The sequence below is a fragment of the Amborella trichopoda genome, chromosome 4 (assembly GCF_054954075.1).
Source record: "Amborella trichopoda isolate Santa Cruz 75 chromosome 4, AtrichopodaSantaCruz75HAP2 v2.0, whole genome shotgun sequence".
NCBI lineage: Eukaryota > Viridiplantae > Streptophyta > Magnoliopsida > Amborellales > Amborellaceae > Amborella > Amborella trichopoda.
In genome coordinates this window covers 28,710,495-28,726,415 of record NC_142339.1, presented here as the reverse complement: position 1 = coordinate 28,726,415, position 15,921 = coordinate 28,710,495, and the positions used below count along the sequence as shown (strand labels likewise).

General features: G+C 37.3%; 1 protein-coding gene across 6 annotated transcripts in view; it reads left to right on the top strand.

The window, feature by feature from the left end:
- The window catches only part of LOC18421745 (protein CASP), a 73,199-nt gene that overhangs the window by 38,032 nt on the left and 19,246 nt on the right, over nucleotides 1-15,921 (top strand). For all 6 annotated transcript variants that reach the window (XM_011622038.3, XM_011622034.3, XM_006826550.4 and 3 more), the window contains 2 exons: nucleotides 8,388-8,480; nucleotides 15,758-15,886. In XM_011622038.3, the coding sequence (XP_011620340.1) occupies nucleotides 8,388-8,480; nucleotides 15,758-15,886 (222 nt within the window). The remainder of the gene's footprint in view (nucleotides 1-8,387; nucleotides 8,481-15,757; nucleotides 15,887-15,921) is intronic.

The window sequence follows — 15,921 nt, the reverse complement described above, 5'->3', positions numbered from 1 at the left end:
TAGTTAGTCAACACACACACTCCCACTGAAGTGCATATTCTATTAAACATATCATTTTTATAAGCTCTCTAGGCCTGTAAAGGCCACAAAAATCAGAGAGTCAACAAACCAACTGTTGGACCTTCCTTTTAGATGTATTCTTATAAGGAAATCCTAAAAATTTCTACGAAGTCTTATCCTCAAGTGATGCTTCATTTTGGATTGAGGCTGTCAGCGATGGGATGGATTCGATATTGACGAATGATACTTGGAGATTTGTATATTTACCTCCAAGTACTAAGGCTTTAGTATTTAAATGGATTATCAAAGAGAAAATAGGAGCCAATGGTAATATTGATATAAAGCAAGATTGGCTACAAAAGGATGAATTCGATATTGGTGAATGATACTTGGCGAGTTGTATATTTACCTCCAGGTACTAAGGCTTTAGTATTTAAATGGATTTCAAAGAGAAAATAGAAGCTGATAATAATATTGATATAAAGCAAGATTGGCTACAAAGGGTTTTAGACAAAAGTAGGGTTTCAATTTCTTTGACACCTATAAACTAGTCACTTAAATAGCTACCACTCGAGTACTCATTGCATTGATATCAATTTACCATCTAGAAGTTCACTTGATGGATGTTGAAACTATTTTTCTCCTTGGTGTACCAGATGAAGAAATTTATGTCGAACAATTAGAGGGAGTTGTCCTAAAAGGCAGGAACGCATGGTTTGTAAACTTGTGATGTGTCTATATGGATTGGAACAACCACCAAACAATGACATGAGAAATTCGATATAATTATTGTTTCACATGGGTTTTAGGTTAGCACTGCTGATACGTGTGTAGGCGAGAGAGTTTGTGATGGTGCCGCTGTGATTTTTTGCTTACATGAAGATGATATGCTCGTACTAGGCAGTACTATTGCTTGCATTGTGGAAAAAAAGAAATTATTGTCTTTTGAATTTAACATGAAAGACATGGGGCAAGCTGATATCTTAGAATCACGATATTGAGGAATCCCATTGCAGTTAGTCTTGAACACCAGGAATGAGTGCAAGGTCTTGATGTGCAAGCATTTTAGAAATAATAGTTATTTGAAGGGTTAACGTGTGGTATGTGGAAGGCTTATCAATAATTTGCATAATTTTAGGTTTGTCCACTTATCATCTTGGTAGGCATCCCATTTAACGCTACATAGAGGTTCAAGTCTAATACACAATTTCACTTATTTATTATCTTTCCTGTTTGTGAAGTGAGAATGACCTTTTATTCGAAGTTGATTAGAAATTGGTGGGGGTTGTTAAATATTTGTTTGAATTGTGCTTTAAACCACGATCGGTTGTTATGGTTTTTTGAGTTTTTTAGCGGGAGAGTAAGTCTAAGAGCACCATGCATGGTTGTTATACATACTCGTCAAGAGCGATAACACAAAGGCGCTTCGTGAATTGTCATGTTTGTATTTTCGGAATTTTAGATCCTTATGGATCATCTATTAGTTCTTAAAAAAAAGAACTGTGGTTTTGATGTTTGCCGCACCAAACCGAAGTTTGCGACGAACTAACTGAAGTTTGCTGGAGCAATCATGAAAGTTCTCCTTGCAAACTTAGGGAAACTGTTTTTTCCTCCCCTTGCCGCCCTTTTCTAAGAGAGCCACGTGCCACCTCCAAGAATGACGTGTTGCTGTGTATCCTCATTTTGTTTTATATACTATAATATAAAATTCGAAATGGCGTGTTGTTGAATTTTTAACTAAAATAGTAATATTTGCTTAGTACATATAATATGCCTCCCATTTTTTTTAAACATGAGATCATTGGATGAGAATTTATTTTTATCTTCCAATTTTTGAAGTTGATCTAATTTTTTGGGAGGGAAGATTTTGGAACGACATTTTTGAGATCTAGAAATTGGATAATGAAATTATTGTCATATCGAAGCTTATCCCATGTTGTACACTTTTGACAATAAAAGTTAGAGAATAGCTGTGATTTTGGAAGATATTCGAGGAATGCAACTTAAAGATCCTGCGTTAGATTTTGCCCTGCTGGTTTTATCTTGAGAGCATTCTCTCAAGGGCCCGATTGCATGTTGGATCAAATACCAAGTCTTGGGCTTTTAATACTTTGAAGAAAGCGCTAGCATCTCATGCCTTCAAGTCCCTTGTAAATTCTATCTTGTTTTATTTGACTTTTATATCTCTCTCCCCCGTACACTCTAATATTTGGACATAGACCCTTAGGGTTTAATTGAATTAAAGCATGTTTCAAACTTTTTAAATTGAAATTGACTTGCTCAGGGGGTAACTCTGCCGAAATTTTGATACAAAGGATACTGAAAACCATAATTAGGGAGAGGTGGTGATGACCCTTCCATGCAACAAGTCTTCTCTGGAACTTTTCTTTGATGGGATCCCAATTGGATTTCAGTAACTTGCCAATGCAGAGTGGTAGGCCTGAGTATCTGGACTGGAGTGTTTCGGTCACACAACCAAGTTGTGCCACAAAGCATTTGAGGCATTGATGAGTGATCCAAACACCCATCAGTTCTGGATTTAGACATGTTGACCTTCATGCCAGTTGCTAGCTCAAAGCATATAAGAAAGTGCCATAGACGATCACTCTCTACGTTGGATGTCCACATACATATGTCAGGGCTGTTTCTAGAGAACTTGAGACCAGTTAAAAGGCTCTTTGCAACAGTCTTTGACTAGGATTTAATGTAAACTTTGGCCATTATCTCTAAATCAAAGGATGAAATTGGGTCATCTTCTTTGTGGCCATTGGATGGCTGCAAGATGTTGCGTGGGACCTGTTGATAAGGACAAAGAAACGTGTCGGGATACCCATGTTTGATTGCGGGCCTATGAGGCAGACAATGGCCAACAACCACCGCACGATATGTGCACATGACAGTCACATTCAGGAAGCAGCACTACAGCGAGGGAACCATGTGTATGAGAGTGTCTCCCTTGCACTATAATGATATCTACATGTGCTTCCTTTTTTGGGGCGTGTCTTACTCTTGAGGGGGAACTTGAAATCTACACTAGATTTGTGGTTCCGCTATTTATTGCACCAGTTTTGACGGGCCAAACATGAGATCCTGCTATTGACTGGGGGTCATGGTTTCCATTGAGTTGGTTTGAGAAGGTGGTTGTCGATCACGGATTTTAGCATATGTGGAGTGCCTCAGAGTCGTCACTTATTCCAAACCCATTGGTGCCAATCCACTTCTAGTTTTTGTATTATTTGAGTTTTAGAAATATTATTTTCCAACTATATTAATTATTTTATGATTTTATATAATTTTCAGAGTATTAATAGATTTATTTTATGCACAAAAACCCCTAAAAGGGTAATTTTTGAGATTTCCAAAATTGTATGGCGCTTTGTGGGATCCATTGGGGGGCCAAGGGCCGACTCCCCGCACGTTTGGGGCCCCACTAAGCCCATACGTCCAACCCATTGAGTGGGACGCTCCATATCTTTACACTATTTGTTATGGACAATTTTCTTAAAGGAAATCTTTAATAAAAGATTTAGTTGGTTATGAGAATATTTGACTTTTGAAATTTAGTTTGAGTTAGATCTTCTACATTTGACTTTGAATTGCTAATGAAATTAAAAGTATTTCTATGAGAGAAAGAGTCCTAATTATGTGGGAAAGTCCTAATTATGTGGGACTAAGGAAGATCTAATTCTACTTTGAATATAAGTGAATGAGTCAAGGATCTGAGGGATAATGCTTCTAGGGTTTCTCCTTGATCACAATGGCTGATCTAAGAAATGGATGGCTCAGATTTAATTCTCTTCAACTAACATAGTACCTAGGATTCCTTGGTCAAATTTGATTTCCTATTGGAACATGGCATGCCCTAGGCCCTGAAGGGCTATAAAGAGGGGGGTTTCCCTCATTCCCATCATCCCAGCTTCTGATACCTCTCTCTCTCTTCTTGTCTCTCCTCCATGCCCCATCTCTCTTTCTCTCTCTCTCTCTCCATAAGTATGTGCATAAGAAGGTGGCACGCAACCTTGGCTACCCTGAGAGGAGGCACGTCCAGTCTAGTGAGTTGTGTGGTTCAGAGTTGCCACAATGAGGCACCATCCTAATTTTAGGTTGAAAGGATACCCACTGGTTTCATGTTCATGCTCTCAGCCCAAAACTCCCCAGTCTTGTGAGACGGTATTGCCATAGGTGCTTTCTAGATTTGAAGGAATCAAGTTGGACCAAGGTTTAGTGCGTCCTCGGTATGGTAATTAGGTGTGAGTTGTGCTAAGTCCTAGGGGGTGACCCTAGGCAAAGTTGCGGTCTTCTTAGATTTTCTTGTTTATTTTCAATTTAATTCTCACTTTACAGTTCTTGATTAGGATTCCTATTTGAATTAGAATTCCTATTTGACTTAGAATTCTACTTGTAATTGAATTCAGTTTGTGAGTTATTTTTTTCTTTAAGGCAGTAAGAATTAAGATCCATAGTTTGTATGTAGGTTTTATTTTTCTGCTTCTTCTGTACAAGTTGGCATTGTAAGTAAATCACCGGGTTGTTAGTAGAAGGAAAATATTTTTTTTTGAACGCCTGTAGAATCCTATATGGCCACTACTTTCAGGGTAGGAGAGATGACATATTCTAGGATTTCCTAAGGTATTGAGTTTAAGAATTTGTCTACAAATTTGTAAGAGGAAGTAAGCATCCTGATGGGTCAGAAATCCTTGATTTGTTCCTCACCTTCAATTTTCGGGACTAGGGCAATAAAGGTGGCATTCATGCCCCTGTGAACTTTGGTCTGGTGGTGGAACTGAAGGAAAAAATATCAAATGCCATAGCATCTCAGAATTTGTTGAAGATGGTGTAGCCATCTGGCCTTGGGGCTTTGCCATGACCTAGTCAGAAATTGCTTGAAGAATTTAGCCTTGAGAATGGTCCTTTGAGCCAAAGGGCATTTCTATTTGGTAGCCTCAAGAAGGCTAGCTTAGCCAGATGTGGGAGGGGGGTGTTTGTGGCCGAGAACATTTTTGAAAGAGACAATGGCTGTGGCATTTGCATTGGTTTTGTTGAAGCATTTACTCACCCACTTTGATGTGGGTAGTGGAATTGTCTCTGTCTCAGTTTGCGAGTTTGTGGAAGAAGGTTGTATCCGTTTCTCTCAGTTTCAGCCATTTGACTCTGGACTGCTGGTGCCAGATGGTTCTCTTCTTATTTGAGAACATAAGTAGTTGGCTTTGATTCATTGTCTCTTGGTATGTTCAGTTTAGGTGTGAGCTCTCATTTCATCTGAGAGCTTTAGGTTGTCAATTTCATGAAGGGATTCCTTTTTGTTTGGGACAGGTCGGATTGGTTGGGAATGATCTAGCTTGTCCAGGCATTGAAATAAAGATTCATTGGTACAACGCTTGTTCACATGTATGACCTGTTCAGGACCCCCGGCCTGATCAGTGGGACCACTGGTCCTCCCAGCTGGTCCTGTCTGGTCTTAATTTCACTGGATACATGTCTCTATACACATTTTGCAAGGCTTTTGAATCAGGACACTAGCCCATAAGTTGGTAAATTCAACTCTAAGAGTTTGTGATTACATTTCTGTAATTTTAAGGTCAATGTACTAACTAGGCCATTGTAATACCTTTGGGTTTGACTTAGACTTCTAATTGCATTTGAAACCCTGATTAAACATAAGATTTGTTACTAACTTTGTCACCATACTCCTGAGCAGCATTTGGGATCGAGATGACTGAATTAGAAAAAACCTATATGAACCAGTGTAATAAATTTTAAAGAGATATTTGAATTGAGTTATTTGTAGCCCCAAATGAACATCGGGATTAAAAGTTGCACTTTAGGAAATGGTCTGCATCATATTGCCAATATGCAAACCATGAGGCTTGCCATGTTTTTAATAATGAACTAGCTACTTTCAACCTGGCATCAAGAATGATCTCCCAAATAGGGTGCTAAGAGAACAGCCAGTTATTAACTGCCTTTTCTGTTTCTTTTGTTCTTACTTTAATTGTGTGAAGACTTGGGATGCTCTATATATCCTAAAACGAGATCCTCGGGTTTGGTTTGCAATGTTGAGGCATGCGATTGGAGGTGTTGGTTTTGGGAAGGCTTCTTCTGATGATATCATGTTTATTTAGCACTTTTGGGAATGTCTACGCTTCTTGCGTAAATTAATATCATGGTGATCACATGGTATAAGCATTTGTCATAAACATATAAAATTAAAACTAATTTGGAATTTAAAGGACTTTGATATTGAAGATCATGGGGCTATTTCTTCGCAAAGGAAGGAAAAGAGATCATGAGGCCATATACTTTTTCTTTGAGATTGAAGTGACTTATTGCAAAGAAGGTTTCTCAACACATGTAATGATGCCCTCCATAAAGGGGAGCATCTAAGGGCTTTTCCATATGTGTTGGCTGAAGAGCAAGGATTCATGCACCAAAGAAACGAGAGGATCCTTGAAGATCGTTTTTTTATGATGTGTTGAGGCTTATTAAATAGGCCATAGTTGACTTGATATTAGCATTGTTGATGCATGATACTAGGATGCTAGACATAGCTGTTTTCATGACTCAGGTTTATCAAGGCAAGTTTACGAAGAAGGATTCTTCCTTTTGGTCACTCAAACTTGGATATTACTGCTTACTTTGGTGCTTGTTGGTACAATGCCCTGCTTGTTTACATTCAGCACTGTGTCTTGTTTATATAGTCAAAATTTTACCATGGATTCTACAATTAGCCATATGATCTAGATGATATTTTAATGACCAACTTAGCCCAAGTGGAATCTATACTGCGAATAACTTGATCTTCCATGAGCAATGAAAAGGTTCAGCTATTCATATGCATATACAAGAACAGATACACTTTTGAAAGAATAGTACTACTTGAGTGATCTTTGGGGAAGCCATTTCAAGTACATGACGTTACATGGTTTTGCAAGAATAGTGCTAGATGAGTGACTGCCATGGGAGCTGTTGGACTCCTATCACATGTTATAGAAATTCAGGAAAGATGAAGAGAAGTTTTCGCTCAGTCATCTAGGTTCTTCTTTATGGGATCTTAACCTTTTTGGAGTTGTGCTCTTGACCATTTGGGGCCGCAAAAGAAATTATTAAGGATGGGGTTCCATATAGCCAAAAGTTCGAGGTTCTAGAGTATCCTTAACCGACAATCCCTTAGTTATATTGAAATTGATGTATTTAGTGCCCTTGATCAGGGTTCCCTTAATTTTGGAATCCAGGTGCTTGACTGTCCTGAACAAGGGCTTCCCTGGTATTGAAATCAATGTATTGAGTGCTCTTAATTAGTGTTCTCCACAAGTATTAGAATCAAGGTTCTCGAGTGCCCTTAACAAGGGTTCCGTAAGTATCGGAATTGAAGTTAATATGAGTTTCTAGACATGTCATCATTCTTTGTTGAATAAAAAAAATACAATGAATTAATTAATACTAATTTTTTTAAAAAAAGGCATTTATTTGGGGTTCCCCTACTATTGGGAATTTAGGATTGGGGTTTTCTAGACACCGATCCTTACTTCGTTGAATAAACAATGTGCAATTTTTTATTAATTTGAAAATAAATTTTAAAGAATAGTGTGCTTCAAATTGTATTTTAGAAAATCCATGAAATAGTATTCTTTTAAAAAAGGGTTTATACAATGATGCAACAAAGAATACTATTTCATGGTTTATCATCACATAAATTTGAAAATAAATTTTATCGTCACATAAGAATTATTCGATTACTTTTGAAGTTTGCATTTGAATCTTGGTTTCATGTATCAATAACCTTGAACCCATATTTCATTGCACCAATGAAATATGGGATTTGATGTTCTAGAATTTTGACCAGGATTTGTGTAGCTTAGTTGGAAAAAGGCTTTGTTGATGATGATGATAAATTTTTATTCTTAATAACTCAAAATCTAGATTTCTAAGTTGTAGGGAGTAAACTAAAAAACCAAGATTATGTGAAGATCCCTTGTTCAGAGGGCGAGAGCGAGATTCTGAAGTGGAATCGCCTCCTGGATTGGCAGATTCTTATAACTATGTTAAAGAGCTGTTTTCTACTCTCATTTTGTTGGGCACCTTGGGTTGTTCTACCTTTTGGGTTACTCTACCTTTGCTTTTTTATCGTGAAGTTATGTTTATCACTATTTCTCTCTTCTTTTCTATCGTATATTTACCTATAGATCAGAATTGTTTTTTTTTCTTTTCAGTAGTCTTATATGAAACATTATAGTTGGTTCTATTGTATTTGTCAAAATACTTTGTACATGATTTAGGTAAGTTGCCATTGGTCGTTCATTTTGTTGAACAAATTCTTTTCTCAGAGATCCCCGATGAATAGATTGATCCAAAGGTTTTGTATTGCATTGTCATAAATTCATCTACAGGACATTGAACTGGGGGAGATAAAAAAGGAGCTTCAAGGAAGGCCAACTGCGAAACAAGTTGAAGATTTGCGAAAGCAAGTGAAAATATTGCAGGTCGCTGTATTTTTCTCTTTGTGGGTTTTCTTTTGGGGCTGCTTCAATAAAATTTCAGTCACCATATTTTAAGCACTTGTACTTGCAAGAAATGTAAATTATTTTTTTCTTTTGGGTAAGTATAAATCAGTTCTATCATTATGTTATATTTCTCTTTACTTGCTACAACTTTCGCTGGCTTGAATTGTTGTATGATCTTATTTGTTCTTATGATATTCTTTTTCGCAGCAATTTGATTTTGATACATGTTATAGCTTTATGAACTTATTGACGTACTGAATATGACTTCACCTTTGATGGTGAGGAGTATCCCCATAATTTTGTGTTCATATATGCACTGCAATATGTATGCTCATGTACTACAGGGTTTTGTCCTCCATCATTCACGGGTGGCTCCATTAGTCTAGAACAGATTAAGTCATGGTTGACTACCTGAGCTGACAACTTTTTCATCGAATCCCCATCATTCATGGGTGGCTCCATGAGTCTAGGACACTAAGTCGTGGTTAACTACCCAAGCTGATGTACCTTTTTCATCAAATTCCCATCTCATCGTGTTTGATCATATTTTGGGGTACTTTCTTGCAGATGTCTATTAATTTTTATGTGTCTGGACATCAATTCACCCAAATGTGTCCGGACTTCATGTATAATGCCTGTTCCCCACTGGAAGGCTTTTAATATTAGTGCTTGTTTCCCTTGTCTTTTTGAGTTAAGCTTTGGATTTGATCTTGTTGTCTGAGATTGAGTTTAAATGTTCAATGCCACTAGGTTCTGTGGAATGTCAATTCAGAATCGACTCTTTTATAAGGATTATTTTTGGTGTCATGCATGCCAATCAAGTGGGGGACAAAGTGTTTATTCTGACGGGCCTTGGCTGTCAAAATATCAAGCTTGTAGAAAGCGGTGATTCGCATTGAATCAGAAAAAAATTGATTACCTTAAATAATCGTCAGGAATTAGTAAGATTCATCTTGTAAGTTAAATGCTTTGGACAGAAGTCTTATATTCTCATCACAAAGTTGTAGAATTTTGACATCATGAACACCATGTGCTTGTTTGAGCAGGCTTTGTCATGGTTGTTTCTTCATTTTCATCCTCCTATTCCCCCTTTTTGTGTTCTTCAGCTATAGTTTGTATAACACATTTTTTTAGTGAGTATTCATTTTGTCACTTGGGAAGAGGTTTTGGTATTTTCTTGAAAACCTAAAACTTCAAGTCTCTAATTCCCATATTTTGTTTTGTTTTTCCCGAGTTGTGGGGACCCACAAGGGAATGAGTAACATTTTGCTATTTCCTTATGTCATTTCTTTTTCGCCTTATAAGTGTATAAAAGGAAGCGAGGAATGTTCAGGTTTGCCGAGTTACAACCTGATCATCTAACGGTGTTTTTATTTTCTCTCAATAAACAATGATTACCACATTCAGTTGTAGTAGGTAGGGTAGCACTGGAACCTATCTGATCATACCTCTCAGATAGTATTTCCCTTTTGATCGCTATGAATTTATGTTTGAAAAATTAAGATGGCATTAGGTCTAGTTCTCCAAAGTGCAGTTGAAGTAGTGATTTGGTCTGGTAACACATCTGTAGTTTCAAGGATCAGATTCTGGTTTCACTGAAAAGTATAATGAGTTTCTCTTTTGCTTTATTTTATTTTTATTTTATTATTATTTTTTTTGGGGAGGGGGGGGGTGTTATATCTATGAGGTTGGGCTTGGAATCACTTGTTCTTTTTTCTTTGATAATAAACATAGTACGAGGACTTGAGGAGATGCATATCAGCTTGTGCTCTAAGATTACTTGAATGAAGATTTATATAGGGGTAAGGGAAAAGAAGGAAGTAGGAAAGATGAAATTTTAAGCAAGTGATAAGGGAGTGGGCATCTCCATGGAGGGGCAGAGATTGCTGCGGGTTGTTTATCTGTATTGCACTTGCAACTATTTCTTCCTTCGCCAACTGGTTGGCAGATCATCACCCGCTCTTTAGGTTTTTAGAAGTACCTCTTTGGTTTCACTGAGACAATATTCACTTAATGGTATCTGCCAAAAATTTCTCAACTTTTCTGGTTGCTTTCACTCCTTCCCCGCTTCACCATGGAAGAATTTCCATGTACTGAAGTAATTTGAAGGATTATTGTTTTTGTTATTCTCTGGGAACTGGCTGGATGTCTGTTCAGGTTAGTGGTTCCTGCTGCAGGAATGAGTAGGGCCAGTGGAAATTAGATTGTTGGCATGTTTAAAGCTGGATTTAGGAACTGGATTCTGCCATTGAAGATCTTCACTTTCAATGCAATTGTTTGGAAGAGTAGATCCTTCCTTTTATTAGCGATATCTGTCAGTGATGGAAAAATTGACTCAGCTCGTTCCTGGTTGGGCCAAGTTACTAGTCTACTCCAGTTGACTCACCGGAGTGTGCATCGAGTTTGAAATGGCCAAGAAAAGCACAGAAATAAGGGAAGATCCAAAAAAACAACAGAAGAAAAATTGGGAAAACGGGGACAAAATAAAAAAAATGATGAACAAAGAAAAAAATAACTAGAAGATGGCTTTCGAAACCCTAACCTTGGTTTCACCTCTGTTAATTGTTCAAAAAATTTTATTTTTGAATACTTGTTAATCATTTAATCAGATTGTGTTTAGAAACTGTAAGCCTGCTTCTCCTAGAATTTTGCTTATTGCATCCCCCACCCTTGCCTCACCTGCAATCAATGAATCTGTTCTAAAGGTTCATTTGTCGGAACTGATTCGATGGATGCCTGCAATGGTCATTAGCCCTAATCGATTCAGTGATCGCCAGTATTCCTCATTCCATCACGATTTTGCTTCAAAGTTTAGATCTAGGATCAGTATGTTGGGGATAATGATTGTGTCCGAGCTTGTTTGTAATGTCAGGGTTTTGAATCAATGTGAGATTTCTGCCAATAGAAGGGGATTAACTTTTCAAGGATTTATTGGAAAGCATGTGAAATTTTCTGGTGTCGCACTATAAGAAAACTTCATCTCAGTGAGAGATTTGCATCAAGCTTTCAAGTGGCTGGAAGATGCGAGAATGAGAGAGAGATAGGGAGCTGTGGGGGGGAGGTGGGGGGGGGGGGAGAGAGAGAGGGAGGGAGAGAGAGGGATGCCTAGGTACCCTGTTAGTAGCATCGGCTCATAATTGAAAAAAAATGAACAAGAAAAAGGGGGGCAGATTTCCACAACCTTTTATATTACATATACATGAACATTACTCGGGAAAGTTTGTACAGTTCAAGTGTTGTGAAACTGACTCTACAGTACTTGCGTTATGTAAATTATTCTGGCCTCATCTGGCTGCTGAGGCCGAGCAACTCACCCAATACAAGTTAACTTGAGCGAGTTTTCAAACAAGTACTAATTGTCCTTTGTTCCAGAGATACTTGGTATGCTAGGGAAGCTAATTTGATAACTAAGTTGCCATGTACCTGGCCTTCTTTAGATGTGGGCCTAATGGAGGCCTGGCTTGTAGATCTCTTATCCCTCTCTCTCTCTCTCTATTTTTTGACATGATTTATGTATCTCAATGTGTCTCTATGTGTAACATTTCTCCGTTTGAGTTTATGTTTCTCAGTAATTCTTTTGAAGCATGGTTTACCATTTACCTTCTATGCAGGTTATTATTGATATGATATAGAGGTCTAGGATGGTCTTTAAAGCAAAACTGAAATTACATACAACTTTTGAATTTAACAAAGCGGTGTTGCACAAGCAAGATAATACAATTACAACCACTCAAATGAATTACAAGAACACCTCAAGACTTGAATATCACTTAAAAACAACTCAATAACAGTTCCATTATGGAGCTCAATGCATATCTTCAACAATGAAGCAAAACTATGTCATATCTTCAACAATGAAACAAAACTATGTCACTTATCATGACATTTACAACCAATGAACATATGCTCCCAAATAATTCAAATACATGACATGAGCATTTCAAGAACTATTTCAGACCATAGAAGACATAAAATGAGTGAGTTAGAGTGCCAAAATAATATGGGAAAACCAATGGTTCGAACCCTACATGCCCGGGTCACAATAACTCGGGTAACAATTGGACCTTTTAGGGACTTAGTGTTGTCCCATAGTCTAGGGCACGGGTGATTTTATAGCTCAAGGAGATCAATTCAAGGGGAAGCTTATAATCACATTAAATTCACTTAATAAGGTTAAAATAATGAGAGAGGTGAATATGAAATCAGCTTTTCAAACTATGAGAGAGAGATCACACAAAACAAGCAAGATATGGAGAAACAAGACAATGTAGTCCAAGAGGGAACACCCGAACTTTTCAAGGTTTAAAAGAGAGACGACAGACCTATCTGAGATACTCAAATATGATGTTTATCATCTCTGATCAGAATAAATATGATGATAATTCCAAAAAATTGGATTAAGAAAATAGGAGTAGAAGTAGTCTAGATCATTGAAAACACAAACTACTCGACACATGCTTGGTGCATAGACTACACTATTCACTTAGAGCACTTTAATGATCAAGTATGGAAGGTTAAAATATGGAAGAAGCTACTGTAAATTGTAAATTACAGCAAGCAAAGATCATGAAAATGAAGTGGAAATGGAGATAGAAGAACAATAACCAAATTCCTTAAGCATGACTTGATCTTGATAAAGGAAGGACCACGCCATGAAAGTGCATAAGCTAAAAGCTTAAGGCTGAAAATGAAGGCAAAAAAACGTGGTGGAACGTTTTTCTCAAATGGTCTCTCTCTCTCTCTCTCTCTCTCTCTCTCTCTCTTAGCTTTGAAAACAGAGGCGAATGCAATTAAAACTGAGGCGAATGCAATTAGGTTAGAAATGAACCTTAAGTGACTTTTATAGAAGATCATAGGGGAGAAGTGATCTTAGCCCTTGATGCCCTAAGATCTATGGAACATGAGAGGCTTAATCCTAGCCACCAATCCCCATCTAATCACCAAGATGTGGGGATGAGATTTAACTCCTTATTCACTCCATTAAACCCTTAGGTCAAGACATTTTACCCTTTGGTCCTTAGTCCCATACTTAAATTCCAATTAAGTCCAAAATAGAGTTGACATAAAAGCCCACGGTTTTAAATAAATTTATTAGTCTAGTTAATGAATAAAGGCAAGGTCATTTGGTAAAGAGCAATACCCACGTGTGGGAAAATATCTTATGGCAATGAACCAATCAAATTCAAATAAACCAAGCTCGTTACATGCTTTTATTAATGGGACCACACTACATGGCTTCTTCACACATGTGAAAGAATCCTATGTGGAAATGAATTTTAAAATTCAAATAAATTCAAATCAATTTGAAAATAGCTTGGTCTGACACATGCCAAGCATGTCAAATGTGGGATCAAATAAACATGCGACAAAATATACACTTCAATACATTATGTAACACTTGAAATAACACATAACATAAGCTTTGAAATTACACAGCAAAATAACAAATACCACAAAGGCCCTCCACGCCTAGGTAACAACGCTCAAATAATGGGGCCAGTGTGTGGGGCCCATGGGTACCACGAGGCCACCCTATGGCCACTCAAGTGCCACATGGCATCCACATAAATGTCCTCATATGGAATTTGTTCCAAACAAATTTGAAAAACTCATTTTTTGGTGCTTTAAAAAGTCCAAACATTTCTTAAAAAATTCCAATAAATCAATAAAACATGTTTAAACATTAACACATCATTTCTCATCAAAATAAAATAAAAAAAAGACCAATGGTAAATGAGATCTCTTGACTTTAACACTAGGTATCAGAGTAATCCATTGGGCTAGTTCTGAATGATGTTTCACCGTGTCTCATGGACCTATGCTCCACAGTCTATGGTAAGGACGCATTATTGGTCACATCAAAGTCACTGAGGCAGAGCTTTCCATCATCGACTTCTCAATGGATTATAGTTGCACCCCTGTGGGACACATTGCTACTCTAATATAGGGGTCCTCCCCAAGCACATGTACATTGGCTCTTCTATGTCGGGTAACACTATAGAAGAGTGGCTTCTCACGTGAATTAAATGCATATGCCATGGAATAGTTTCGTATCAAGGTACAAACTCATATCCCATAAGTCTTGACCATTCCATACAGGGCCAATTCTTAAGAAACACTCGGGTTCTATTGTACTTGATTGGATTCTCCAAGCCCTGGCTAATCACATCAAACAAGATGCATTCTAATATATATTCCTAACTTAGAGGTGACCCTTCTCCTTGAGAGATAGTTCTCTCAAAATGTAAGCTTTCAGTACCTCATATACTCAGGGTATGAGAATTTGGGCCCCAGTTTGCCAAGCACCCAGATTCTATCTCGCTTACTCACTCCCACTAAGCGATAGACTCTTGGCATTAAGGCCTTGAAAAGCCTTATAGTCAACAATTATGTACAAATAAACCTTTGTTTTATATATATTTTGATCTTTTTGTCTTCTCTATGGAAATCATATGGTGTTTGTCTTCGTCTTCCATGTACTTCAGTGGATGTTTGATTTGTTGTAATTGAGGTTTGTAATTGATTATCTTCTCACTATGCCTGTCCTGGTCATTTGTATGTTGTTAAACGATCTTGAGTATGTGTTTAATGTTATTTTTCTTAGGACATGTGGATGCAATTTTTTGATAGTTATTAATCTGGAATAGGATTTTTAGTTCGTGAACACTCTTCTGCATCACATAAAAAACAATCACGGATGCTACATGCATATGAATCTCTCTCCCCCATATGCAAAACTGTATTATACTTCTGCTGGCCAATTTCTAAAGGGCGTGATTTACATAAGGTTGCAACCTTAAACAATCAAATTAAGGTGCACCCCCTAACTTTGTCATGAGATGTGTCAAAAATTCATATGATGGTGTGAGAATCTATTTTATCTCTAATTATAAAATTTTAAATTCTAAAAATGGTTCAAATCAAGCAAATCTATAAATGCATGAAAATCTTGAAAATGGACAGTCCAGATAATGTGTCGCAAGAAATGTTATTTTTAGGACTTGAAATCTCTTTGTTTCTGCATATTTTATACATCTCGATGTTGAGATATTCAATTAGATGCTTTCTCAACATCAAATCAACATTTTTCGAAGGATTTTAGTGGTGCACCTTAATTTACCTTTTAAGGTGTCAACCTTATATAAACTTTTTCCATTTCTAAATGGGCCAAGTTCCTATGTATCATGGGTCTCTTGTATCATTGTTTGTTGCATCTTCTTTAGGGGAATTAGACCATTTCAACTATGTGTTTATAGGCGGTTGGATATAATTCCATAGAGGCTGAAGATTGGGAAGTGGCTACTAGTGGAGAGGAATTGAGCAAATTGGAGTCTTTGTTACTTGACAAGAACCGAAAAATGGAACATGAACTCACTCAGTTGAAGGTAGATGGTGAACTGAGTTTCTAATTTCAATGTTT